Source organism: Camelus bactrianus, chromosome 4 (genome assembly GCF_048773025.1).
Source record: "Camelus bactrianus isolate YW-2024 breed Bactrian camel chromosome 4, ASM4877302v1, whole genome shotgun sequence".
In the NCBI taxonomy this organism is placed as follows: domain Eukaryota; kingdom Metazoa; phylum Chordata; class Mammalia; order Artiodactyla; family Camelidae; genus Camelus; species Camelus bactrianus.
Window position 1 is genome coordinate 31,816,817 of NC_133542.1, and position 26,130 is coordinate 31,842,946.

General features: G+C 36.7%; 1 protein-coding gene across 3 annotated transcripts in view; it reads left to right on the forward strand.

Annotated features, from left to right (window-relative positions):
• Positions 1-26,130, forward strand: part of LOC105079181 (histone-arginine methyltransferase CARM1) — a 269,300-nt gene that overhangs the window by 74,812 nt on the left and 168,358 nt on the right. For all 3 annotated transcript variants that reach the window (XR_012506359.1, XR_012506360.1, XM_010967891.3), the window contains exon 2: positions 18,677-18,802. Coding sequence is in view for 1 of the 3 variants with exons in the window: in XM_010967891.3 (XP_010966193.1) it covers positions 18,677-18,802 (126 nt within the window). In the remaining 2 variants the exon portion in view is untranslated. The remainder of the gene's footprint in view (positions 1-18,676; positions 18,803-26,130) is intronic.

A 26,130-nucleotide genomic window follows, 5' to 3' on the forward strand; every position in this document is an offset into this window, starting at 1 on the left:
ATCCATTTTGAGTTGATTTTTGTATATGGTGTAAGGGAGTGTTCTAGCTTCATTGTTTTATATGCTGCTGTCCAGTTTTCCCAGCACCATTTGCTGAAGAACTGTCTTTATTCCATTGTATATTCTTGCATCCTTTGTGGAAGATGAGTTGACCAAAAGTTTGTGGGTTCATTTCTGGGCTCTCTATTCTGTTCCATTGGTCTATATGTCTGTTTTGGTGCCGATACCATGCTGTCTTGATGACTGTAGCTCTATAGTATTGTCTGAAGTCTGGAAGAGTTATTCCTCCAGCCTCTTTCTTTCTCTTCAGTAATGCTTTGGCACATCTAGGTCTTTGATGGTTCCATATAAATTTTATAATGATTTGTTATAGTTCTGTGAAATATGTCTTGGGTGATTTGATAGGGATTGCATAAAATCTGTAGATTGCCTTGGGCAGTGTGACCATTTTAACAATATCGATTCTTCCAATCCAAGAGCATGGGATATCTTTCCATTTTTTAAAGTCTTCTTCAATTTCCTTCATCAATGGTTTATAGTTTTCTGTGTATCATTCTTTCACCTCCTTGGTTAGATTTATTCCCAGATATTTTATTACTTTGGGTGCTATTTTAAAGGGGATTGTTTCTTTACTTTCTTTTTCTGTTGATTCATCGTTAGTGTAAAGAATAGCAACTGATTTTTGGATGTTAATCTTGTAACCTACTACCTTGCTGAATTCTTCAATCAGCTCTAGTAGTTTTTGTGTGGACCTTTTAGGGTTTTCTATATATAGTAACATGTCGTCAGCATATAGTGACACTTTTACCTCTTCTTTTCCAATTTGGATCCCTTTTATTTCTCTCTCATGTCTGATTGCTGTGGCTAGGACTTCCAAGACTATGTTGAATAGGAGTGGTGATAGTGGGCATCCTTGTCTTGTCCCAGATTTTAGTGGGAAGCTTTTGAGTTTTTCATCATTGAGTACTATGCTGGCTGTAGGTTTGTCATATATAGCTTTTATTATGTTGAGATATGTTCCCTCTATACCCACTTTGGTGTGAATTTTTATCGTAAATGGGTGTTGAATTTTATCAAATGCTTTTTCTGCATCTGTTGAGATGATCATGTGGTTTTTGTCCTTTCTCTTGTTGATGTGATGTATTACATTGATTGATTTGAGTATGTTGAACCACCCTTGTGTCCCTGGGATGAACCCCACTTGGTCATGATGTATAATCTTTTTTATGTGTTCTTGGATTCTATTTGCTAATATTTTGGTGAGGATTTTGGCATCTATGTTCATTAGTGATATTGGCCTATAATTCTCTTTTTTTGTAGTGTCTTTGCATGGTTTTGGTATCAGGGTGATGGTGGCGTCATAGAATGAGTTTGGGAGTATTCCCTCTAGGACAACTGGATATTAAAGAGGGGAAAAAAAGAATTTGAACTGCTTCACGATATACAAAAATTAATTCAAAATGGATGAAAGTGTAAGATTTAAAACTATGAAACTCTTAGAAGAAAACATAGGCTTAAATCTTGTGACCATGGATTAGGCAGTGATGTCTTAGATATGATCCTATAAGCACAGGCCACTAAAGAAAAAAACAGATAGATTGGACTTGATCAAAATTAACAGCTTTTATGTATCAAAGGATACTATCAAGAGAGTGAAAACACACACAATGGGAGAAAATATGGGCAAAGAATTTGAATGGACAGTCTCCAAAGAAGATGTAAAATGGCCTGTAAGCTCATGAAAAGATGCTTAGATCACTAGTTACAAGGGAAATGCACATTAAAACCACAATGAGAGAGCATTTCATGCCAATTGGGATGGCAATAGTAGTAGTGGTGGTAATAGTATAAACAGATGATATCTAGTGTTGGAGAAAATGTAGGGAAATCAGATGTCTCATACATTGCTGGTAGGAATGTAACATGGTGCAGTTGTTTGACAGTTGTAAAGCAGTTTGACAGTTCCTCAAAAAGTTAAACAGAGCTACCATATGACCTAGCAATTCTACTTCTAGGTCTAGATCCAAGAAAACTGAAAACATATGTTAAAACAAAACCTTGTGCAAGAATGTTCATAGCAGCATTATTTATGATAGCAAAAAAAAAAAAAAAAGGAAACAACCTAACTGATGAATGGATAAACAGATGGTATTTCCATACAGTAGAATATTTTTCAGCCATAAAAAGGAATGAAGTATTAATACATGCTATGACATGGAGGAGCCCTGAACATATGATGCTAGGTGAAAAAAGCCAGACATGAAGATCACATGTTACATGATTTCATTTTTTTAAATGTCCAGAATAGGGAAACAGATAGAAAACAGACTCATGGTTAGCAAGGAATAGAGGAAAGGAGGAATAAGGAGTGACTGAGAATGAGTATGGGGTTTCTTTTTAGGGTAATGAAAAATAGTGGTGGTTGCACAACTTTATGAATTAACCCACTGAATTAGACACTCTAAAATGGTAAATTTAAAGGTATGTGATTTACATCTCAAACAAAATCCTTGATGAAACCCAGGCTCATTTTCATGATGTGCAGAAGATCATGGTTTAGATGACTTGAATCCATTTCAACTTTTGTAGCAAGCCTTAATGCGTGTTAGAGGCTGGAGTGTTTCCACCAAGCAGGTGAATCTGGGAGAGCTTTTTTTGAAAGCTAGAAATGACGCACAGGCATTGCATCTGGTCTTTCTACCATGAACACATCTGGATTTTAAAATTTATTATGTTTTTTAAGTGGCAGAGGCAGCAGAGTCTTCAGGGTCTGGTGTTGAGAGCTGTACCCAAAACAGCCATTTTGCTGGCATCAAATGCAGGTGAAGTTGTGTGGCCCTGTAGTCAGCTGCTGTGGCATAGCTTCTGGATTCTCTGGTTTCTGACTGTGGCAGAGATGCTGGCTTCATTGGAGGGTCATTTGGAAGGGATTGCTGTGAGGATCACTCTTTAAAAGTCAGCCTAGAAGCTGCTTATAAAGCCCTTCCGATGATCTTCTAAGCCTTTGTTTCTTTAAACGTGTTTGTTTAATCTAGTTAAAATGATTTCTTTCAATGCAAGCCTGATGGATGAACATGGTGTATGAAGCTTCTGCCAACTTCCTCCTGTTGTTTTTCTTGGCCCCACACTTTGTGTGACAGTGATATCAACGTGTTATTTCCTCCACATACCCAGCTTCTTGATGCCTCTGTGCCTTTGTACATGCTGTTACTTCTGCCTGGATCATTTCATTCTCACTTTTCTGTGTAGTCACTTTTAAGCCTCAGTTTAGACTTATCTCCTGGAAGTTTCTTGGAACCTCTCCCACCCACTGCAAGTCTGGGCTGGTGCTCTTTCTCTGTACACCATTATCCCCGTAACACCATGTTATGTTGTACCACTTTAAAGTAGAGACTGTGAGCACCTTGAGGGTAGAACTTCTTCCTGCTCTTCTTTGTTACCTTCTAAAAGAGCCTGGAACATTATAGCACCCACCTATGCTTGCTTTTCAGAATTGAATTTATTATGCCTTTGAATTTTCATATTAATTTTTATGTGTAACATTATGTAAGAACTAAAAAAGTTAAAATGCTTGAATCTTTGTAAGGGAAAAGATAGTAAGTTGGGGCTCTATTTGTAAGTCCATGATGGAGTATAATTATTTCTCTTTTTTAAATTGAAGTATAGTTGATTTATAGTGTTGTGTTAGTTTCTGATGTACAGCATAGTGATTCAGTTATACATACATACATATTCTTTTAATACTCTTTTTCTAAATTTACCTCTCCAGGGTGATTTAAGGACCCATTACAATGAGAAATATTTCCACAGAACTGTGAATGTGAAATTAGGGCATACCTTAATCTACTTACACAAACAGTAGTATATAATACATTGAAGAGATCTAAGTTTAAAATTTTGTATGATTTGATGATTAGATGGAAAACACATTCCAAATTACCATTAATTATTGTCAACTACTAGTTTAATCCCACATATATATATTGTTATATTTTATGAATATAATCATATGTATGTATACATCTGTTTTAGCGAAGTATTTCAAGTGTTAAAGATCTACAGTTTGAAGACTGGTCCTCACCAAGTGTTACCGTGATGGAAACTTTAGAAATATGGCAGAAGAGTAAAAGCGAGGGAGATAGATTTTTGGTCAGTAGTATTTCAGAGGGTCGCCTTAATCTGTGAGTGGACACTGAGTCTGTCTTCTGTATACAGGTTTCAAGTTCTGGATTTATCAGAAAAACAGATAAAGATCAAATTAGGAGAGCTCACTACTCAAAATACGGGATGGTATTTTTAAATAATAGTAAGTTAGGAAGATATGCATTAATACCATACTGTTTATGAACTTACATTTCTTTGGAAGCCTATGTGAATGTTTAGGGAAATGTGGGAAGACAGGCACACTCAGCCTTGATGCTCTCATTCTTTGTGGGGCACTTACCGAGTTCAGTGTCAGATGCATTCTAATAATTCCTTAGTGTGAAATTTCATTGTAGTCTTGTACATACATATGATTCATTTTCTGCACTTCTCAATTCAATGTAACACTGATTATTACCACTTTAAGGCATATGATATATGTTATATTTTAGCTTTGTTTTTGCAAAAATTAGTTTTGTTCTCTTTTCTTATTCAAAAAGCCATGCATATTAATTATTGAAAAAAAATTTTAAATGGAGACAAGAAAATCTGTAATTTTTCCTTCCAGAAAAAAACACTTTTAAAGATTCAGTGCCTGTGCTTCCAGACACTTTTCTATGTGTATAATTTTATTTCCTTATAAAATTAGAGTTACACAAAACATTTTATTCTTTTGGAATATATGAGTAAGAGCTATCCATGTTAACATTTTTGACAATTTTATGGTGTTCCTTTAAGTGGATTACCATGACCTATTTAATTAATCCCCTATTGCTTGACATTTAAAATTTTTTCAAGTCTTTGAAAGTATAAGTAGCACTATGATGAATAGAATTGTAATTAAATCTTTCCACACAATCTTTACTATAGTCTAAGAATAAACTCACTAAACTGAAATTACTAGGTCAGAGGGCATGATTATTTTAAAAGCTTTTGATATATATTACCAAGTTTCCCTCCCCAAATATTCTATCATTTATGTTCTCATCATGAATGTTATTTCTCTGTATTTAAACCCACATTCACTAAAAGTATCTTTACAAATTTGATAGCCAAAAATGTTGCTTATCTCTTTGTGGGTCTTTAAAGATACTGTCCTTTTGTTATATACTGCATCATGTTTCCAGTCTGTAATTTGTCTTAAGTTTGTGAGCTTTTAAAGAATAGATTGTCAAACATATTTGGTTTTTTCCTTCATGGCTCTTAACCTTGGCATCATGCCTGGGAAGTGTATACAAATACTCTGCAGCACAAATTAATATAGCAGTTTATCTGTGTTTTCTCCTATTACTTTTATGGGGATTTTTTTTTTTTTTTTTTTTTTTTTACGAATCTGTCATTGAGGGGGAGAAATAAAGAGGTAAATGTGTAAGTATTTTTTATTCCTCAAATGTTTATCCAGTTATCTCAACACAATTACTGAATAAATCATCCTGTCCCCACTTATTTGTTCTTTTAAAAGTTAAACAGTAATTTATTTATTTAAAAATTTGCATTGTGTTCTATAAAAACATGCTGATCTAAACATTTAAGAATCCTTCTGTGACTGCAGTAAAAATGCGAATGCTATATTGGATAAACTCTCTTAATACCTTTTATAAAGGAATCAAGAATTTCTTTATAAAGTGAAGATGTGGGGCACAATTATAATATCACTGCCAGTGAGGGCCCTCTTGGTCATTTTGTCAACCTTTCTTCAAACCTAGGCTTTCTTGGAAGATTCAAAATCAAGATCTGCTGCATTAAATGGCATTAGAAAAACGTTTCCTAGTTGCTCCCTAATTGTGAAAGAATACTGAAAGTATTGCACATTTAAAAATTGTACATGGTTTATCTGTTTATTTAGTAACCACTTTGAAAAACAGAACATCACTGCTTTTGCACTCCCCCCAAATTTTAATACCTTAAGAAAATTGGAAATGCCTCCTAAATCATTGATTATTATAAAAGGTAATAGAACAGAGATTAATTCACTCAACAACTAATTAGAGTTTCTTGTTTTACCTTGGCAATACTGTGATTTTAAGAAATGTAGAGTTGGTCATTCAGATTACTAGGATGTATTTCTCATTATATATTTGGTCTTAGTCCACTGTTCCTGGTTAAGAGCTCCCCCAAACCCTTGAAATTTCCAAGTGTTGAGAGTGATAAAAGTGTCTTTTGGCATATTAAGGAGGTGATTTTTGAAATGCACCTAAGGTTGGGGGCTGGTTGCCAGTGGAGCCAACCTTGTGTTTAGAGGGTTAGAACTTTCAGTCCTACCCTCTGACCTTCAGGGAGGGGAGCTGGAGTTTGACAGAGCCATTTCTGTTTAATGAAGCCTCCATAAAACCCGAAAAGGATGGGGTTCAGAGAGCTTCCACATGGAGTGTTGAGAGAGTGGTGGACTTGGAGAGGGCATGGAAGCTCTGTGCCCTTACCCCATTCCTTGTCTTATGCATCTCTTCCAACTGACTATTCCTGAGAGATACCCTTTTATAAAAGCCGACAATCTAGTAAGTAAAACGTTTCCTAGTTCTGTGAGCTGCTCTAGCAAATTAATGGAACTCAAGGAGGGGGTTGTGGGAACCTCTGATCTGTAGCCAGCTGATCAGAATCACAGGTAATAACACAGGTAACAACCTGGGCTTGTGACTGGTGTCTAAAGTCAGCAGGTTGAGGGTGGGTGAGTGGTGGGGACGTAGGGAGGGGGCAGTCTTGTAAGACTGAATCCTTAACCTGTAGAATCTGATGGTATCTCTGAGTGTAGGTAGTGTCAGAATTGAATTGAGTTCTCAGACACCCTGCTTGTGTCTGGAGAATTCCTTTTTGGTGTGGGGAACCTGCCCTTCCCCACATTGGACTTGGTACCAAGAACCTAGTTTAACCTTTATGCATATAGAAGAGCAAAAACATTAAATTATCTATTTCTCAAGAGTAATTGAAGCCGTCATTGAATTAAGCTTAATTTGGTAGTGTTAGAAATTACTTTTGAACAGAATAGAGATTTAATCAGATGTCTAATGGGTCTAATGGTATTTTGACGTCTAGCATTCACTTCTAGGAATTTTACTCTTCAAATAGCAAAGGTGCTGAGAATATTGGCACATATGAATGAATGAACAGAAAGGAATATGAAAAGGAAATACATGGTGTGGCATAAAAAATAGGATGGACACTTCTCACTTTTGGATGGTTAGAGCAGCCCTTCTCACACTTCCTTGTTTGTATGAGTCATCCTGGGATCTTGATAAAGATGCATATTGTGATTCAGAATTTGAGATAAGCCTGAGAAGCTGTATTTCTAACAAGCTCCAGGTGATGCTAAGGGTGCTGGTCCATGGACCACACTTTGAAGGGCAACAATTTAGAGGAATTTGAATTCTTTCATCTCTACAATTCTGAACTTAACCAATAGTAAGAGATTAATCATTTACTTTGTAAAGAGATCCGTTGAGTTTAATTTTCCCAGCTGTATTTCTGTTTCACTGTGTAAATCATCTACACTAATATCCAGAGTCTTAACCCTCAAGTAAATTACTTACTACCTGAAGGTAATAAGAAAGGTGATAGTGCGTTCTCAAATTTCTCCAGGCAGAAATGTTAGAAATGCAGTACAGCCGACAGAATTCCAGTAGTGCTGAGCAATAATGATGCAAGAGAGACTTGTGCAGTCTCTGACTTTGGGTAGAAAAGACCAGTCACCATGGAGTGTCTCTGCAGTAAGCTTTCGAAACTACGTGAGAGCCACTTCAGATTTGCCAAGAGTTTCTGATTTGCGTGGCCATCCTTTGGTTTGTTCTCTAATCTATGGTAATCATTATCAGTGTGTGCCAGAGGCTGTGTGGAGTGAGAATGTGTGTGTGTAAACTGACAGTTAACTTAAGGATTTTTTTTTTAATAAGGCAAATGTAACCAACTAAAGAAAATTACAACTTTGCAGATTTCTACTTGCAAGGAGGTTAATGGAAGACAGTAAAGTTCTAGCCCTAGATTTGCTATTAACTAACTATATGGTCCTGGACAAGTCACCTTACAACCTGGGCTTCAGGTCCTCATCTATTAAATGAGCCAGTTGGGCAAGATGACCTCTAGTGTCTTTCAAGTCAATAATTTCACTAAAAGGGCTTAGTATAAAATCTAAACTTTGGCTTTGAGCCTTTCATTTTCATAAGAAGTTAATATATTTCAGATGTTATAACCAGAGGGCCATGTTTCTAAATAAAAAATATGTTTTCTGATTGTGAAAAATTGTCTGTAATAGGAACAACCTCCTTTCTTTTGGCAATTGTAATTATAATTTCCTTTCATATATAGTAGATTCATTTTTTATTCTCTGACTGCTTTCACTATTTTCTCTTTGATTTGGTATAATGAAATTTCATCATTCCATATTTAAATATAGAATTTATTTTTTTTATTCTGATGTTAACTCATGCTTCTAGTACATGATGATTTATATTTTCCATATGTTTTAGCACATTCTCATCCATTATATTTTCAAGTATGATTCCTCACCTATTCTCTATTCTCTTCTCGTAGAACTCATTAGATCTTCTTGTTATGTCCTCAGTCTCTGAGCTGATTTCACGTTTCCTGTCCTTGTCCTGACGCAAAATATAAGACCATGTAAGTTATGTTTTCTGTTCTAATTTAAATCTTTATTCAGTTGTTTCTAGTCTGTTTTTAAACTTACCTATTCAGTTTTTCTAATTTCTCAAATTTCTATCTGGTCCTACTTCATATTTACCCATGCTTTCTTCATCTTTCCTGTTCTTATTGTGTCTAGTTTTTCATACACTTCTTTCATCATTTAAAAGACAGTGTTACAGTGGACCTAGAGAGTGTCATACTGAGTGAAGTGAGCCAGACAGAGAAAGACAAATATTAGATGATATCACTTATATGTGGAATTTAAAAAGTAATACAAGTGAGTCTATATACAAAACAGAAATAGACTCATAGACACAGAAAATGACTTGTGGTTACCAACAGGGAAGGGGAAGGGTAGATGGATAAGTTAGGATAAGAGATTAGCAGATATAGACCACTATATATAAAATAGATAAACAAGGATTTACTGTATAGCACAGGGAGCTACATTCAATATCTTGTAATAGCCTATGGTGGAAAAGAATCAGAAAAAAATTAATATTTATGTATAACTGAATCACTTTGCTATATACCTGAAACTAACAAAATATTGTAAATCAACTAGAATTCAATTTAAAACATTTTTAAAAACATTGTTAAACTAACAGCAAATTATCTGAAAAAAGAAATACAGAAAATGATTTCATTTAAAAAAGTTTCTTACACAGTTTTTCTTTATACATTTTGCCTTTGCATGTACACGTAAGCCATCACCATTCTAAGATTTGAGAAATACTTTTCTATAATCTAGCTTATTTTAAAAATGGCTATTTAAGTTTTAAAAAGTAAATGTTTATTTTGGTATATTGTTAGATAGGAATCTGTGTTAGTTAGGATCCAGTTCAGCTACATATAACAGGAAATCCCCAAATAACAGCATCTTTAAAAAAAAAATAGAAGTCCAATTTTCTCTCACATTAAAGAAATCCAGTAGTTACCAGTCCAGGGTTAGCTTCAGGAGCCTAGTTGCTTTACAACTCACTACTCTGCCACTCAGCTTTACTCATATTAATGGTTACAAAATGATTGATAAGGCTCCAGTCATCACATGTCCAGCCAACAGAATGGAGAAAAGGAGTAGGGTAAATTTTTCTCATTTAAGAAAACGTTCCCTCTGTCATGGAACTAAATTTTTTCAACTGTTTTGCTACATCATTTGTTTAGAAGTAATGTAACTGTGGTACTACTCTTCTTGCTGTCTCAGTTATTTCACCTTCTAAATGAGGATTAGAGTAATACTTACCTGAGGGTTGTTACGAAGATTAGGTATTAATGCATATAAAGGTTTTAGAACAGTAGTACACAAATGGTAAAGCTCAGCATCGTTTTTGTTGAAGCTGGACTAATGCTTTATTATCATATTATCCTTTTACTTATTATATTATCATGAATAAGAAGCATACTTGTAGAAAGCTTAAATAATATTCCCAGGGAGACAAAGTAGTAAAGTATTCTAACCAAGATTCAAACCTAGGTCATGTCCATCTTCCTTCCATCCTAATAATAGAATTTAACATTTATTTTGTGAATATCATGCTCATGATACACCCCTCATGGAGCTGGTGGGTTTTGAAGTAAGTGTTTAAGAGTAGCTAAGCTTAAGTAGTAAGAGAAGGGTATATTTCACAGCCACCTGGTGGCTTTGAAAATAGGATTTTAGAGCTCATGTACTGAGAAATTTTGAAATGTGTTCATCTGTCCTTTTCTTCTTTCTTTTTACCTGTCATACAGAGCTACATAATGCAGAACAATAAAAGTAGATTTTGAAGCAATCCAAACTGAGTTGAGCTTAAGAAAATTCCCCAGTAACTTTGAGCCTGAGGTTCCCTGTTTATAGAATGAGCATAAGGAACCCCACCTCATGACACAGCGGTGAGGAACAATGAGGTGAAGGATGTGAAAGTGCTCAACCAAGGTAGCCAGCCGCTCAGTTGCCCCATTTCTCTTTGTGTTATTGTGAGCAACTTTTGTCAGTCAGAATGACAACATTAATTGCAGCAAATCAAAACCTTTTAAAATCCCTACTCCACTTGCCCTACACAGGCTGATGTACTAACATTCTGCAAACCAAGTTGAACTGCCATCCTCATTCGTGACATGTTCATTCACTAGCCTTTCACATCATCTGTTCCCTCTGCTTGGAATGACCTTTCTCCCTTTCCTTTCTACTTGGAAAGCTCTTAGTTTTCTTTCAAGGCTTAAGTCCAATGTAATGTCTTCCATGAGATATCTCCCAGGCAAAATTAGTTGCTTGTTTCCCTGGGGTACCACAGCATTTGAACAGACCTCCTCTTCTTGCACTGTGAGCTCTCACAAGGCTGTGGCTATGGCTTATTTATCTTTGCATCTTTCCCTAGTGCCAATCAACAGTGACTGGCATATAGCAGATGCTCATAAATGTTAGCTGCATGTGTGTGTATATGGATGAATCCCCAAACCAAGGCTTGCAGACATCTGGTTCCATCACATCTGCTGCAGGGCAAAACCAGAAATGAATCTCCAGAAGAGCTCTTGACAGCAAAGTTGTTATCTTATACTCTTTCATTGAAAGCTTTCATTTTGTTGTTGTTATAGCTAGTGAATCCGCATTGAGGCAATTATCCCTGAGTGAGTAACTTCAGGAGAATAGCTTATAGTCTCTAGAAACCACAAGGAGAAAAGAAAGCGAGCGATCTGAGAGCTTGCCAGAAAGTAGAAATTTAAATCCGGGAGGAGCAGCTTCTTCAGGGAAAGTAGGAAGAATTGTACATTCATAATGGAGAAATGAGGACCTTGACTTCTTGTCATAACTGAAAAAACATTTCATAAACCATAACCTCCAAATCATTTGCCAGAGTTGAAAAAAAAAAGGTCAACTGAAAATACCAGGTGTTTGATTGACACTTTGATATCTGTAATGCTCTGAGATTTCATTCTCTTTGTTTTTATGTGGTTTAGGAAGTGACCAGGGTTCTTTGACTGTATTGATTCAGTTGTTTAATTCAGTGAGTGTGTATCCATCATAATCTATGTACTGAGTGCTGTTCTGGAAGCAATAGACATATATTTCAGAGGAAAGAATTGAGATTAAAAGAAGAGCAAGATCCATTACTCCCTTTCCCAGAATCCCTACTAATGGTGGGCTTTCTGGCACTAGTCACTTTCCTGCCTTGAGAAATTGCAGGGGGAGCTGAAGGATTACTCAGACAAGCATGGTGATAAATTTGCTGCAGCAGTAGGTTCCTAGAGAAGCTGTTAGGGAAGTGTGATACTCTTTCATGAAAGGCAGTATGGAATGTTACTTCCTTCTGATTTGAAAATACTGATCACAGAGGTGTTTAAAATTTGATTATGAAGTTGGTTTCAGTGTTTATTTGTTCTTCTTTCTACTGTGGTCATGGGAGGTGAGAAGGATATAGAAGAAAAGAGAATGATTTAAAAAAAAAATTTAAGCTGTTTCAGAAGATGACTTAAGTTTGTTTCTGTAATTCTCTTGGGGGAAATTCTCCAGACTTTAACAATTTTTCTGAGAGCCAGGTCAAAGGGTCTTGATCTACACTCAATGGACCAATATTTAGTGAATATGTATTGTGTACAAGGCATTAAGCTAAGGGTTATTGGGTAAAAAGACATGAAAAAAGATATCTAAAGGAGCTTACCAATTAAGAAGGAGATAGGACTGGTTTGAAGAGAGCAGATAAACATTGCAGGGTAAGAAATTAAGGTAATGAGAGTAGACTATGCTTGATTTCCTGTATTACTTCATAAGTCATGCTCTTCCAGTTCACATCTCTACTGGCACTGTAATTATAAGCTCTTTTTGGAGAGCAGCAGGTAGTTAGTTTGGCTGGAGTATGGTTTATGTTCAGGGGGTTGTGGATTGGTTGGGCAGAAGCAGGAAAGGTACCTGGGGATTTCCAATTCCAGGTAGGAGAGTCTGCACTTTAATATTCAGTGGGGAATCTTTGAAGGTTTGAGCAGAGCATTGCAGTAATTGCTCTTGTGCTTCATTAATTGTAAGCTGGCAGCTTGGAGTAGTGTGAACTCATTTTTAGTTGCTGGAGCAGAAGACGGTGGAGAAACTGTCACAGTTATCCAGTTAAGATGTAATGAAACCATAGAACAAACAAGGTCAAGGGACTCAGGCAAAGAGCTCTTAGACTTGATACCAAAAGAAGATCCATATAAGGAAAAATTGATAAATTGGATCTCATCAAAATAAAAAAATTTGCCCTGTGAAAAATCCTATTAAGAGGATAAAAAGACAGACTACAGAATGGGAGAAAATATTTGCAAACTACACATCTGACAAAGGACCAGTATCTATGATATATGAAGAACTCTCAAAACCCAGCTGTAAAAAACAAAAAAAACAAAGCCCAAATCAAAACCAGTCCATTTTGAAAATAAGTAAATGACATAAACAGATATTCACTAAAGAGGGTATTCAGATGGTAAATAAGCACACAAAAAGACATTTGGCATCATTAGCCATCAGGGAAGTGCAAATTAAGCCCACAGTGAGCTGTCACTACACAACTGTAAGAATGTCTAAAAGAAAAATAATGACAACACCAAACATTGTCGAGTATGTGGAGAAACTGGATCATGTGTCCACTGGTGGTAAGAATGTTTAATGCCACAATCGCTGTGGAAAAGAATTTGGTAGTTTCTTATAAAACTGTGTGTATAACTAACATCCTTCTAAAAGTTCAGAAAAATGATACTTCCCTAAAAATGAGCAGTAGAAAAGTATTGAGGTCAAATCCTATATAGAATTACTCAAAGAAAAAAGGCAGTCAGGGGCAGAATAACATTCCTACCAATAATGAAAGCACGCTGTAAAGACATGCTACAGAAATATTTCTATAAGATTCAGTTACAAAACAAATTAAGAGAGGTTAAAAAAATTATACAAGAGTTGAAAGAATAACATAAATCAGAATTAGAAAAATTCAGAAATGAAATGACAATTTGAGAATGATTAGAAATAAAATAATAAAAATAATAATTTTAGAAATGAAGACTAGAGTAACAAAAAATACATTAAATAAAAGAGAAAAGATGGAAATTTTTTCAATGTAAGAGAGAATGTAAAAACAGATAAAAGGAATTCAAAAGAAAGTTATAAACATAAGCAAAGAAGATCCAACACATAGATAAGAGTCTCTGAAGAAGATACCAGAGCAAAGAAACAAATACTAAAATTACAGCTGAGAAATTCTTGCTGAAATAATTGAAAATGAGTATTGAAAGAATAAACTTTATACCTGAAAATACTGACCTAGAACGGCCAGGATAAGACACATTCTGGTAAAAATTACAGACATTTAAAGAACGAGAGAAAAATCCTTTGGAATCTAGACAACATTAGCATATTATGTGTTAAGAGAAAGAAAATTAGATTATCCCTAGACTTTCATAGTGATGATATATGCTAGAGGAAAATGGACAGACATATTAAAGATCTTCACAGAAAGAAAATGTGAGCCAAGGATTTTATATCCAGAAAAACTGACCCTCAGAAATGTAAAAAATAAAGGCAGTGATTGGCATTGAAGAATTCAGGGAATATTGGCGGGTAGAGTCTAGCTCAGTGGTAGAGTGCGTGCTTTAGAGTACGTGGGTTCAGTTCCCGGTACTTCCATTAAAAGAATAAATAAATAAACCTAACCCCCTCCCCGAAAAAAGAATTTAGGGACTATTTATTGTCCCCCTGACCGCTCATAAGAAATCTACTAAAAATTTTGTTTCAGCGAGCCCTTCCTAGGATTCCACTAGAGAATGACTTTGGACAACCGAAATGACTAGAGAGGCATCTACATAGGACTGGTGGTGAGCATTAAGCAGTTATTAAATGAGGGCCGAAAGGGAACATGTTACTGTGTAATGACTGTATGATTTGACAATGTAGACTTAACATAACTATAAAACAAATGTAGAGGAAGGGGGTAGCATTTACAAAACCAAACCAAACCCAGAACCCCAAGCCAGAACAATAAAACGATTTAGACAAGTGTTTCAGTAATCATAATTGGTGGCAGTGTTGGTAATCTGAGACTGACGTCTTAAAAGCCCCTTTTCTCTCTCTCACACGTGGCAGCTATCCCAGTTCTAAACTCTAAAACCATCTGCACATCACTTTATTCTTTTTCCTGATCTTCCTGTTCTCTTCGTTCTTTCAGCTGTTATTCTGTTGATGTTACCTTGTGGCGTTTTCCACGTTTACACGTATACACTTGTAAAATGGGCAGATCCTGAATTTCTTTTTGTGCCTTTTTAAGTTTTGTCAGATGAGATCAAGGTGGAGGATGAAGTAAGGTATCTGGAGTCACTGTGGTTCTCTTTGAGAGTTCTTTGGTAGAACAAGTAGCTTTTCCTCAAGGAGGGAGCAGCAAGGCTCTGGGCTTTCCTGAAGCTGACTAAATCTTGTGCACAGGAGCTTACTCTCCTTGATACTTCACTGCTACCAAATCAGGCCTTGCCCCTCAAAGAAGTAGCAAAGAGGGTCGCTGATGAGAGCGAAGTTAAAAAGCAGAATGATAGAACACAGAAGCAGCCAGCCTTCTGTGGCACTGAAGAGATGAGATGACATGTTTGTAAAGGGAGTCAGAGTGGTCTTCAAATGTAGTTATTGTTACTAGTAATTTGGTAGATAGATGCCCTGTTCCTTAGTACAGTGTACACTGAAAACGATCTCCACATTACCCCTACTTTTTACTAGGGTAGTGGTATTTCCTAGTCTTGGTTTATGTGTATTCCTCAATTTTTTATCATATTCCTTCATTTTTCTACTATAAAGTCTTCAAATTTAAAAAGACACAATTTTCAATTGATAATACACTCTCCCCTAAAATAGCTGCACTTTAATCTTGATCACAATAGTTGACAAATCATTTAGAATGTTTGTTTTATTTACTAATATGGTCAAAGGACAGGAAAGGAAATCAACACAAGAAGATATGCGACTAGCAAATAGAAAACAGCAAAAGAACAGTCATTTCAATGAGTGATTTTTGAAATGAGAATTAAAATAATGATTATATTGGTTACAAAAATTCCTAAATAATTATTTTGAATGAATGAAGTATCAGTTAATATCTAATAAATGAAAGAAATTAAAAGAATGGTAATATCCACTGAGAATGAGAATGTGGTAAAATACATTGGCAATGATAATGTGTCTTTTGTTTGATTGCTTTTTACCAAATGAAAATATCTTTTTTTTTCTTTTTTTTTGATTATAGAAATAAATATTTACATAGAAAATTCAACAAGGCAGAACTTTATAAAGGGAAAAATTAAAATGATCCCGTATCTCTCCATTCGGAGGAAACTACTGATGACATTTTGGTACATATCTTTTAAAACAGCTTTCTCCAAAGATAAGCACAATGTTAAACTTCTACAGTAATAGTATACATGCTCCTCTGCAACCTGCACGTGGAGGTACCGTGTTTGATTTAACCAACCATGTAAGTGATGGGCTCTTAGCTTCTTTGCATTTGCTAGCTATAATAAACAACTCTAAGATGAATGTCCTTGAATATAAACTCATCCACACTTGATAAAGCACATCCTGGAAGAAATTACATTATGAGTAGATTGTCAAACAAAGAGTACATAGGTTTTACATTTTGGACCATATGAGCAGAATGTATTCTAGGAATGTAGAAACTTGCATTCCCAGTAATTGCCATCCATTGTTTTCTCACACCCTCTCCAACATTTGATATTGTCAATAAATATTTTAAAAAAATTAACACTGAGACATAAGAAGTTTGATCTCATTGTTTTATCATACATTTCTTTATTTCAGAGATTCATTATTTTTTCACTTCTTTTTTTGCTATCAGCATTTTTCTAGTTGCCAGTTATCTATCAATCCATCTTACTAAATCTTCAGTAGAACTGCTTGCTTCTTATTTTTCACAGCTAACTGTATATTGGGGATATTAAGTCTTTGCTATGTATGTAGAAAGTATTTCCCTAGTTTATCATTGCTTTTTAATTTGATTTAAAGTATTTTAAGTTTTTTTTTTTTACCATATGTAGGTTTTAAAATTTTGAGTAATTACCAATACTTTCCAGATTTTGTTGCATGCTTAAAAAGACATTCTCCACCCATATTTAAAACAGAGGATAGGGAAAGGATGAAGAAAAGTGGATAGATGGACAGGCATTTGACAGTTTATAAAAGTAGAGGAGAGATCTACTCAATTTATATTCTAATCAAATCACAACAAAACAAACAACAATAAAACAATACATTCTGAGCCTATCTGGTTAAGGAGACTTGAACCTATTCTGGGGTAGTATGCAATCACTACATGGAGAAATGCTTTTAGTGATTTAGCAAATATTTAATAAGTACCAGGTATGGGGCTAGGTTTTGATTCAGAGAAAAAAATATATTGATTCCAAAAATAAAGTAAAATTGTCCCTGCCCACAAAAAGCCCATGAACTGTAATAGTCGTGTATGTGCAAGAGACCAGAGAAGGCCAGAGCCCGCCTTCCTTCTTGCTTATTCTGCTTCTTAACCATAAAATAAGTAACTGGTAAATGCTAGAAATCCTAATTTCATTTAAAAAACACATATTTTGATTTTAAAAATTGTTTAAAAGAGCAAACTTCCTTCCTATGTATCTGTATTCACAGCTACCTCCCTGTAAGAAGACACTTAGGCCTTTGAGTCACTGACTGGGCTGTAATGGCCAAACCTATAATCATGTTTTGTAGCAGGAAAATGTTTTCAAAACATCTGCACTATTTAACCAGCCTACGTGTTCTGTGAAAAATATTTGTGAATGCTTCCATCAGGAGGTTCTCACTTAATTGAAATAATGGATGAAAATATTTGGCTAGTTTAACTCTGTGTTTGTGTATGTGTGTGTTTGAATGTGCATATGCTCAACTGTAACAGTAGAATTTTATATATAATTACATTTTTAAGTTAATACACTTACTGTATTTACTATTAAGGGAGAATGGAAAACATTAAGAGTAGAAACTGAGGTCTACTTTATATTGAGAAAAATAATACTAGTCCCTTATTGTTTAGGATTTTTAGAAATTATTTCCCCTTTATTGTTTAGTCTTCACAAAAGCCTATGAAATAAGTATCAATATTTTTATTTTACATAATGAAACAGTGGGACTCAGAATGATGAGGTGACTGAAGTTCCTCAGACGAAAGCAAAACTGCAAGTTTCACTGCTGTTTCCACCACACTGCAGCTACTCCAGTGCTAAAGGCCTTTCTACCCTGTAAAAAGAGGAACTGAGAGTTAATTTCCAAAGATCTGTGGGTGACTCTGATGAGACCCTAGCCACTTACCATGGCTTCTGCTTGCAGAAACTAAGCTCCCTCTTTGTCCTGCTTGACTTAGCTCACTGTTGTAGGGAGGACGTGCTTCGGAGTCAAATATCTGGGTTTGAATTCCATTTCTGCCATTTATTAGCTGTGCATATTTGGACCTAGACTATTTTCCTCATCTTCACCTAGGAACATTGGCAGTGATGATACTTACAGGGGAGAGTTGTTGAAATATCTCTGGCACACAGTGGGTATTCAAGAATCATTCAGAAAGACATTACCTGATCTCTCCTGGGATTGGTGTCAAAAGTTACAAAATGATTTGGGAAATTCAAGGATTATAAGAGATGGAACCCTGTTCATAAATGCAAGAGACAATAGTCAGTGTTGAGCCCTGTGTTAACCCACGTGCAGAGAATTGACTTTTGGCCATGGTTACACTCATCTCTTATCTCTGACCCTCATATAGACATATGTCCCAGGAGGCATTATATTAAGAAGATAAAAATGGGGGAGCCTTGGAAACAGAGATGTGGGAATGGCTGAATTGTTTTAGAGTGCTCTAAATGGATTTTCCTAATTCTTTTTTTTTTTCACCCTTTATAGCTGATGGTGTCTGTGTCTTCAAATGCTCACTCAACAGGGACACTGAATGTTGCCTTGTGGGGAAGGAGTCCATCTTAATTACTCTGGGCTACAGCAGTGCTTTACTGAAGTTTGAGTCTCATGCAGGTAAGTTTTGTACTTGTCCCAACCCTTTGGCTTTTCCAAAGGCAAGTCTTCTGATTGGTTGGGTTTCAGCAACATGTTTCTTGATAGGAGTTGCCATCAATTGAAAAAGTGATTTAAAACTGGTTCTGGTGCTTACTTGAAGCCATGACTAGAAAACAGTCAGCCTTTTCCTAGATCATGAGAACATTTGTATTCTTGGCTCCCGGTTTTGTTCTCCTTCATCCAAAGCTGCAGAAGAGGACACCAAGGATTATCCATATCTTCACCACTGTTGTTGATTTTCCTTGAAGATGAAGTTGTTAGCTGAAATGTGATTTTTCAGTTTGAGTGTCAATGATTTCATTCTGTTTTTGTGTTTGAATCATTTGTTCAGCGCTCTTAGACTCTGGACAACGAATGTCTAGCAACAGGTAAACTAAAATACAACTAGAAGTATTCTAAGAGAAGACTCAGAGGCACCCTGAAAGAATTCCAGCCACTGGTAGGTGGGGTTGGGTCACAAGGCTGTGGGCTGCAGGATCCGGATGTCCCAGAGCTGGTATTGGCCTGCTGATGAGTGGGCCTGGGTCCTGGGGCATCTGGCTCAGGGGTGAAAGATGGCCTGGAGCTTGTATCAGTCTGCTGGTAGGGGGACTGGAGCCCAGAGGGTCCCAGGGCTAGTGCTGGCTCATCAGCGGGGGAACCAGTTTCCTGGCTTTCTGGCTGCAGGGCCTTGGGGGTCCCAGAGTTGGTATGTCAGCCTGCTAGACAGGGCCAGGGCCCAGGGTCTTTGTCTGCAGGGCCCTGGGGGTCCCAGGAATAGTGCTAGCCCACCGGTGTGTGGAGCTAGGCCCCTAGCCATGGCCCTTCTTGTAGACAGGTCCAGGTCCCTGGGCAGCTTTGGGCTCAAGGGGTCTGGGACTCCTGAAAATAAGCCCTGCTGGCCTGCAAAGTCATACGTTCTGGGGGCTTATCTTCCTGGTGCAGAAACTCCCGGGCTGGAGAGCACAGTGTGTGGCTCAGACCACCCACTCTTTGGGGAGAACCTCTGTAACGTAATTACCTCTCTTCTATACGTCGCCCACATTGGGGTCTGGGTCTTGAGTAAACTGCGTCTTCACCCCTCCTACCTGACCCGTTGTAGTTCTTTCTTTATATCTTTATTTGTAGAAGATATTCATTTTCATTATCATGCACACTGAGACTATTTCCAGGTTTGGGCTATGATGAATATACTTGTACCACATATTTTTTTCATTTCTCTTTGATCAACATCTTGGAGTAAAATTGCTGGGTCATAAAATAAGTGTATGCTTAGTTTTATAAGAAAAAGCCAGAATTTTTTCCGAAGTAGTTGTACCATTTTACACTCCCACCAATAATGGGTGAGAGCTCTAACTGCTCCACATCTCTACCCACATTTGGTCTTTCAGTCTTTTTAATTTTTTTTCATTCTGATGGGTATGTAGTTGTATCTCATTGTGGTTTTAAGTCACATTTTCCTGGTGCCTAATAATGTTAAGCAGATTTTCACATGGTTATGAATTAAAATTATTTGCCTGTTACTAACTAGTTATTTATCTGTGGAGTTGCTGTTCTTTATATATCCAGGATACCAGGCATGTATCAGATACGTAATTAATGCGTGTTATCTCCTAGTCTGTAGCTTGCTTATTTATTTCCGTAATGATGTCTCATGTTGAGCAGAAGCTTTAAATTTTAATAAAGTCCAGGTGATCATTCTTTTTTGTTTAATGCATTCTGTGTCCTAAGAGTCTTTTGCCTCAACTGTTGAATGATTTCTATTATATTTCCTTTTAGAAGTTTTATAGCTTCAGATCTTGTATTTTAGGAATATCATCAATCTTAATTATTTTTTATTTGGCATAAGGCATTGGGCCAAAAATTATTTTTAGACCATAGGGATATCCATTTATTCTAGCTGTTTGTTGAAAAGACTTTTGCAAGTCAAGTGATTATATATAGACTTGGTCTCTTTCAGAGCTGTCTGTTCTGTTCTTTTGATTATCCTTATACCAATATCACATTGTCTGGATTATCTTTCAGGTGACACTTGAAGTCAGATGGTTTAAGTCCTCCAACTTTGTTCTTTGTCAAGATTGTTCTAGATGTTTTTGGTCCTTTGCATTTCTATATGCATTTTATAATTAAGTTGTCAATTCTACAAAAGTGCTTGTTCTGAGTATGATTGAGATTGATCAGTTTGGTGAGAATTGTCATTTTAACAAAGTTAATTGAATTTTAACTGATTTGCAAACTTATACGTTAGATTGCCACCATTTCATGAATGCTGACAGAAGACACAAGACTCCTGGCGCAGAGATAAGAGACTATTTTAGATTCTCAGAAAAGAGCAGTAGCCAAAGTGTCAGCACATTGTCTCCAAGTTCCCTGAGCCTCAGCTCTTCCAGGCATGCATCTCTCAGGAAGATAAGATGGGTGCCTGCCCATGCAGTGGGATGCGTTGCAAGAGAGGAAAACTGAGCCCGGGGAACCTACCGTTTAACAGCAGGCGGTAAGCAGGCTTGCTCTTTGTGCCAGAGGAAGATAGTACTTCATACCTCATGGTTGCTTGCTGTGTACCCCACCCTGAGAACTAGCCCAGGTGGAGAGTGGTCAGTGCCGGTAGGCCTGGCATTCTTAGCTTACACGGTGAGGCATAGTTGAGTCCCATCAAGAGACACTTGGAGGAGTGTTTCCCAGCACTTTTTCCTCTTTAAGAAGGAGGGAGATTTTCTCATTTACAAACTCCAGAGAATGATAGCATAGGAAACTTCATTCATAGGTCAAATGAAATCAGACACAAACACATACTTGAACAACTTTTGCAAGAAAGACATTTATGGACAAGGCATTTTAGAATTTCTTCTTCAGCTAAGAAAAAAAATAGTATTAGTAGTGTACGACGTTCTCTAGGCAACCCTCTTAACAAGGCAATAGGGATAAGTCTTGGTAAACTGTAGACCTAGTTATAGGTAAGTAGATGCTTCAGTCATTTAAGGTACCTAAAAAATGGAGACAGACAATACCGAATGAGGACGAATACCAGTCTCTCCGTGCTTTTCATTTGTTAAAGGGGACCAGATGTCCATTAGACAGAAATAACCCAAATAGGCTAGAGGCAGAAATAAAACCAGATATGCAGATAGCAATGAACAAGAAATAATTTAGAAACAGACTCTGGGTGAGGGCACAGTTGCTACCTTAGCGCAGTTAGACTCACCCCAGCAGTCAAGGAAGACAGGTCTGGACCCAAGGGGCTTATAAGGTGCACTTCTCAGACAGTGCAGCTTAAAAAGCTCTGTGTGAGGATCTTGGTGGCTCCCTGTTAAAAATCTAACAAGAAAAGCTTAATAAACATTTTTGGAGTGCAGGGTGGAGTTATATCCTTAATAATAACACATATATGAGGAAGTCCTGCTTTCACAGCAACTGACTCCCAGATAAAGGCTATATTTGTATGTCAGATATGGCAGCCTGTAATTCTTTTGTGTGTGTGACTTTTTATTTTATTTTTAATTGTGGTAAAATATGCATAATTTAAAATTTACCATCTTAACCTCTTTTAGGTGTACAAGTCAGTGGCATTAAGTACAATCACATTGTTGTACAACTATCACCATTATCTGTCTCCATAACTCTTTATCATCTTGCGAAACTGAAACTCTGTCTCCGTTAAATAATAACTCCTCATTCCCTCCTTCCCCACCAGCCCTGGCCACCATGATTCTACTTTCTGTTTCTGTGAATTTGACTACTCTAGGATACCTTATATAAATGAAGTTCTGCAATATTTGTCATTTTGTGACTGACTTATTGCAGTTAGCATAATGTCCTCAAGTTTCATCAGTGTTATAGCATATCAATTCTTTCCTTTTTAAGGGTGAATAATATTTCATTGTAGGCACATAACACAACTCATCTATCCATTCTTCCATCAGTAGACACCTGGGTTACTTCTACCTTCTGGCCACCATGAATAATGCTGCTCTGGACATGAGTGTGAGACTTTTTTGATGGGGGAACTCTCTATTGCTTTTGGCTCTGTAGAGGTGCCCAGGAATGAAGAACATATATTTTTCACATGAAAATGTGCCTCATTAATTTCTGCACAGCATCATTTACTTATGTTACACACTTAAGACTGATTTTCTCTGATTAACTTGAGATTTCTTTTTCTCTGGCAGATTTTTTTCTTCAAAGTGCAAATTTTACTGTTATTCCCAGTAATAACATGTATTAAACACAAAGCATTTAAAAAATCTATCATCTCAATTCAATCCAGTCAGTATTTATTGATCACTACCTGTATGCCAAGTGAGTTGCTCTGGATGAAAGACAGCCTTGGACTCTCAGAGAGCTTAGGGTTAGAGGAGGGAGCAGATTCATGAGCAGGCAGTATGGTGCCATGTGAGAAGTTCTGGAATAGTCTCTTAGTGCTGTGGGGACATTAGTCAGGGCACCTACCTCAGCCTTGAGGGTAAGGGAAGGCTTCTCAGGAAAGAGACTGTTTAAACACTGCAAGAATGGGGTTTAAAAGAGCACACTGGGTGACAAGATTTAGGGAGAATATATAGAACGAGGAAAAACAAAGACCTAAAGGGGAACCTTAAGGAACCACTGACATTTAAGGGCAGAGAACAAGAAGTGTGGAAATGAGATGGAAAGAAGCAGCCAGAAAGACAGGAGAAAACCAGATGAGAGTAGTATTGTGGAAATCAAAAGCACACTTCAGACAGGAGGGAGGTTATCCAGATCTCTCTACAGAGAGATTGAATGGGAAAAGACTTAAAGGTATAGGTTAGATTAAACAGAAGGGTCATTAATAAACTTGACTAGGGAAGTTTCTGTGGCAAGATTTAGGATAAGATTGGGGCACTGGCTCAGAGCCATTGATTTCTGGGTGAGGGCTACAGACCAAAGATTATCATTTTTCTCCTCTCTACCAAGACCTCAATAAAATAACAAACCCAGCAAAAGTAGAATGAAGAGAATGAAGAAAGGACCATCAGGAAGTGCAAGTTCAACAAATTCCTAGAAGATGGATGATCAGAGAGAGAAAGCAGTCACTCAGAATCTCTGAGTGGGCACTGCCAAAGAAGGGAACCCCAGGGCTCCAGACTCAGACAGTAATATGGAGGCTAGAGGTGAGGAAAGGGGAACCCGATGGGATTAACTGCATGTCTCTCTCCCTAATGATGGTATTGATGGGCTCTCTGCAGCCTCTCTCCTTCCTTCATCCCCGTGCAGAAAATTCTCCAGGCATTTTACCGCCAGGGAAAAACCAGAGGATGCCTGTAAAGAGACTGAAGAAATGGGAAGAGTTTCACTCTAATATATGTGCTTCCACTTCACAGAAAAGCTACCATCGCTCTGGCATGTGTAGCCCCCTCTCACTCGCATCCCAAAGGGCAGAGGTGGGCACCCCTCCCACTAATCCTAAAACATGGCGTAGCAATTCCTATTCCATGTATACAATTTGCAGACAGCCATTCTATTTGGAGGTGAGACCTAGAGGAAAATGAGGCTTTCTTAATAAGTTAAATATGCACTACCCTATGACCCAGCCAGTCCATGCCTAGATATCTGCCCAAGAGAAGGAGAAACATTATATACGCAGAAAGACTTGTACAGGAATTTTCATAGCTTTATTTACAGTAGCCAAAATCTGGAGACAACCCAGGTAGATATTCATTAGCAAACTATGCCATATCCATACAATGGAAGGCTACTTATTAATAAAAAGAGATGGATGACTGATGAACTCATCTGTGTGAATGACTCTCAGAAATTTTAAATTGAGTGAAAGTAGCCAGATACAAATGAGTCCATATTGTATAATTTCATTTATGTAAAATTCTGGAACAGGCAGAGTTAATCTGTAGTCACAGAAAGTTGATCAGTGATTATCTGGGGCTAGGAGTTAGGGTGAGCTGGAATTTAAAAGGGCATGTGGGAACCTTTTTTTTTTCCCAATGCGACTTAACAGTATATGCTTTTTTATTTTATTTATTTTTATTGAAATATAATTGACATACAACATTATGTTAGTTTCAGGTGTGTACTGCACAATGATTTGACATTTGCATACATTATGGAATGATTACCGTGTTAAGTCTCGTAACCATCTGTCAGCATACAAAGTCATTACAATATTATTGACTGTATTCCTTATGCAGTATTTTACATTCCTGTGGATTATTTAGTTTATAGCTGGAGGACTGTACCTCTTAATCTCATTCACCTATTTTTGCCCCACTTCCCACCTGCCTCCAACTGGCAACCACTTGTTTGTTTTCTGTATCTCTGAGTCTGTTTTCATTTTGTTTTGTCTGTCTGTTTGTTTTGTTTTTCAGATTCCATATATAAATGAGCTCATATGGTTTTTGTCTTTCTGTGACTTATTTCACTTAGCTTAATACCTCTGTATCCATCCATGTTGTCACAATGGCAAGATTTCTTTTTTATGCCTAAATAATATTCTGTTACATATACCACATCTTCTTTATCCATTTCATCCATTGATGCACACTTAATTGCTTCTATATCTTGGCTGTTGTAGGTCATGTTGCAGTAAACATTGGTGTGCATATATCTTTTTGAATTAGTGTTTTTATTTTCTTAAGAGTAAATACACAGAAGTGAAATCACTGAATTAGATGGCAGTTCTATTTTTAATTTTTTTTGAGGAACCGCCACACTGTTTTCCACAGAGGCTACACCAATTTAGAATTCCACCAATGGTGCATAAGTGTTCCCTTTTCTCCACATCCTTGACAATACTTGATATTTGTTGTCTTTTTGATGATAGCCATCTGACATCTGAGAGGTGATATCTCATTGTGGTTTTGATTTGCATTTCCTTGATGATTAGTGACGTAGAGCATCTTTTCATCTGTCTATTGGCTGTCTGTACGTCTTTGGGAAAATGTTCAGATCCTCTGCCCGTTTTTTAATCAGGTTGTTTGTTTTTTTGATGTTGAGTTGTATGAGTTCTTTGTATATTTTGGATATTAACCCCTTATCATATGTATCATTTACAAATATCTTCTCCCTTTCAGTAGGCTGCCTTTTTGTTTTGTTGATAGTCTCCTTTGCTGGGCAAAAGCTTTTTAATTTGACATAGTCCCATTTGTTTACTTTTGCTCTTGCTTCCCTTGCCTGAGGAGACAGATCAAAAAAAATTGCTAAGGTGTCAGAGAGAGTACTGCCTATGTTTTCTTCTAGGAGTTTTGTGGATTCTTTAATCCATTTTGAATTTATTTTTGTATATGGTATGAAAAAGTCCAGTTTTATCCTTTTGCATGTAGCTGTCCAGTTTTCCCAAC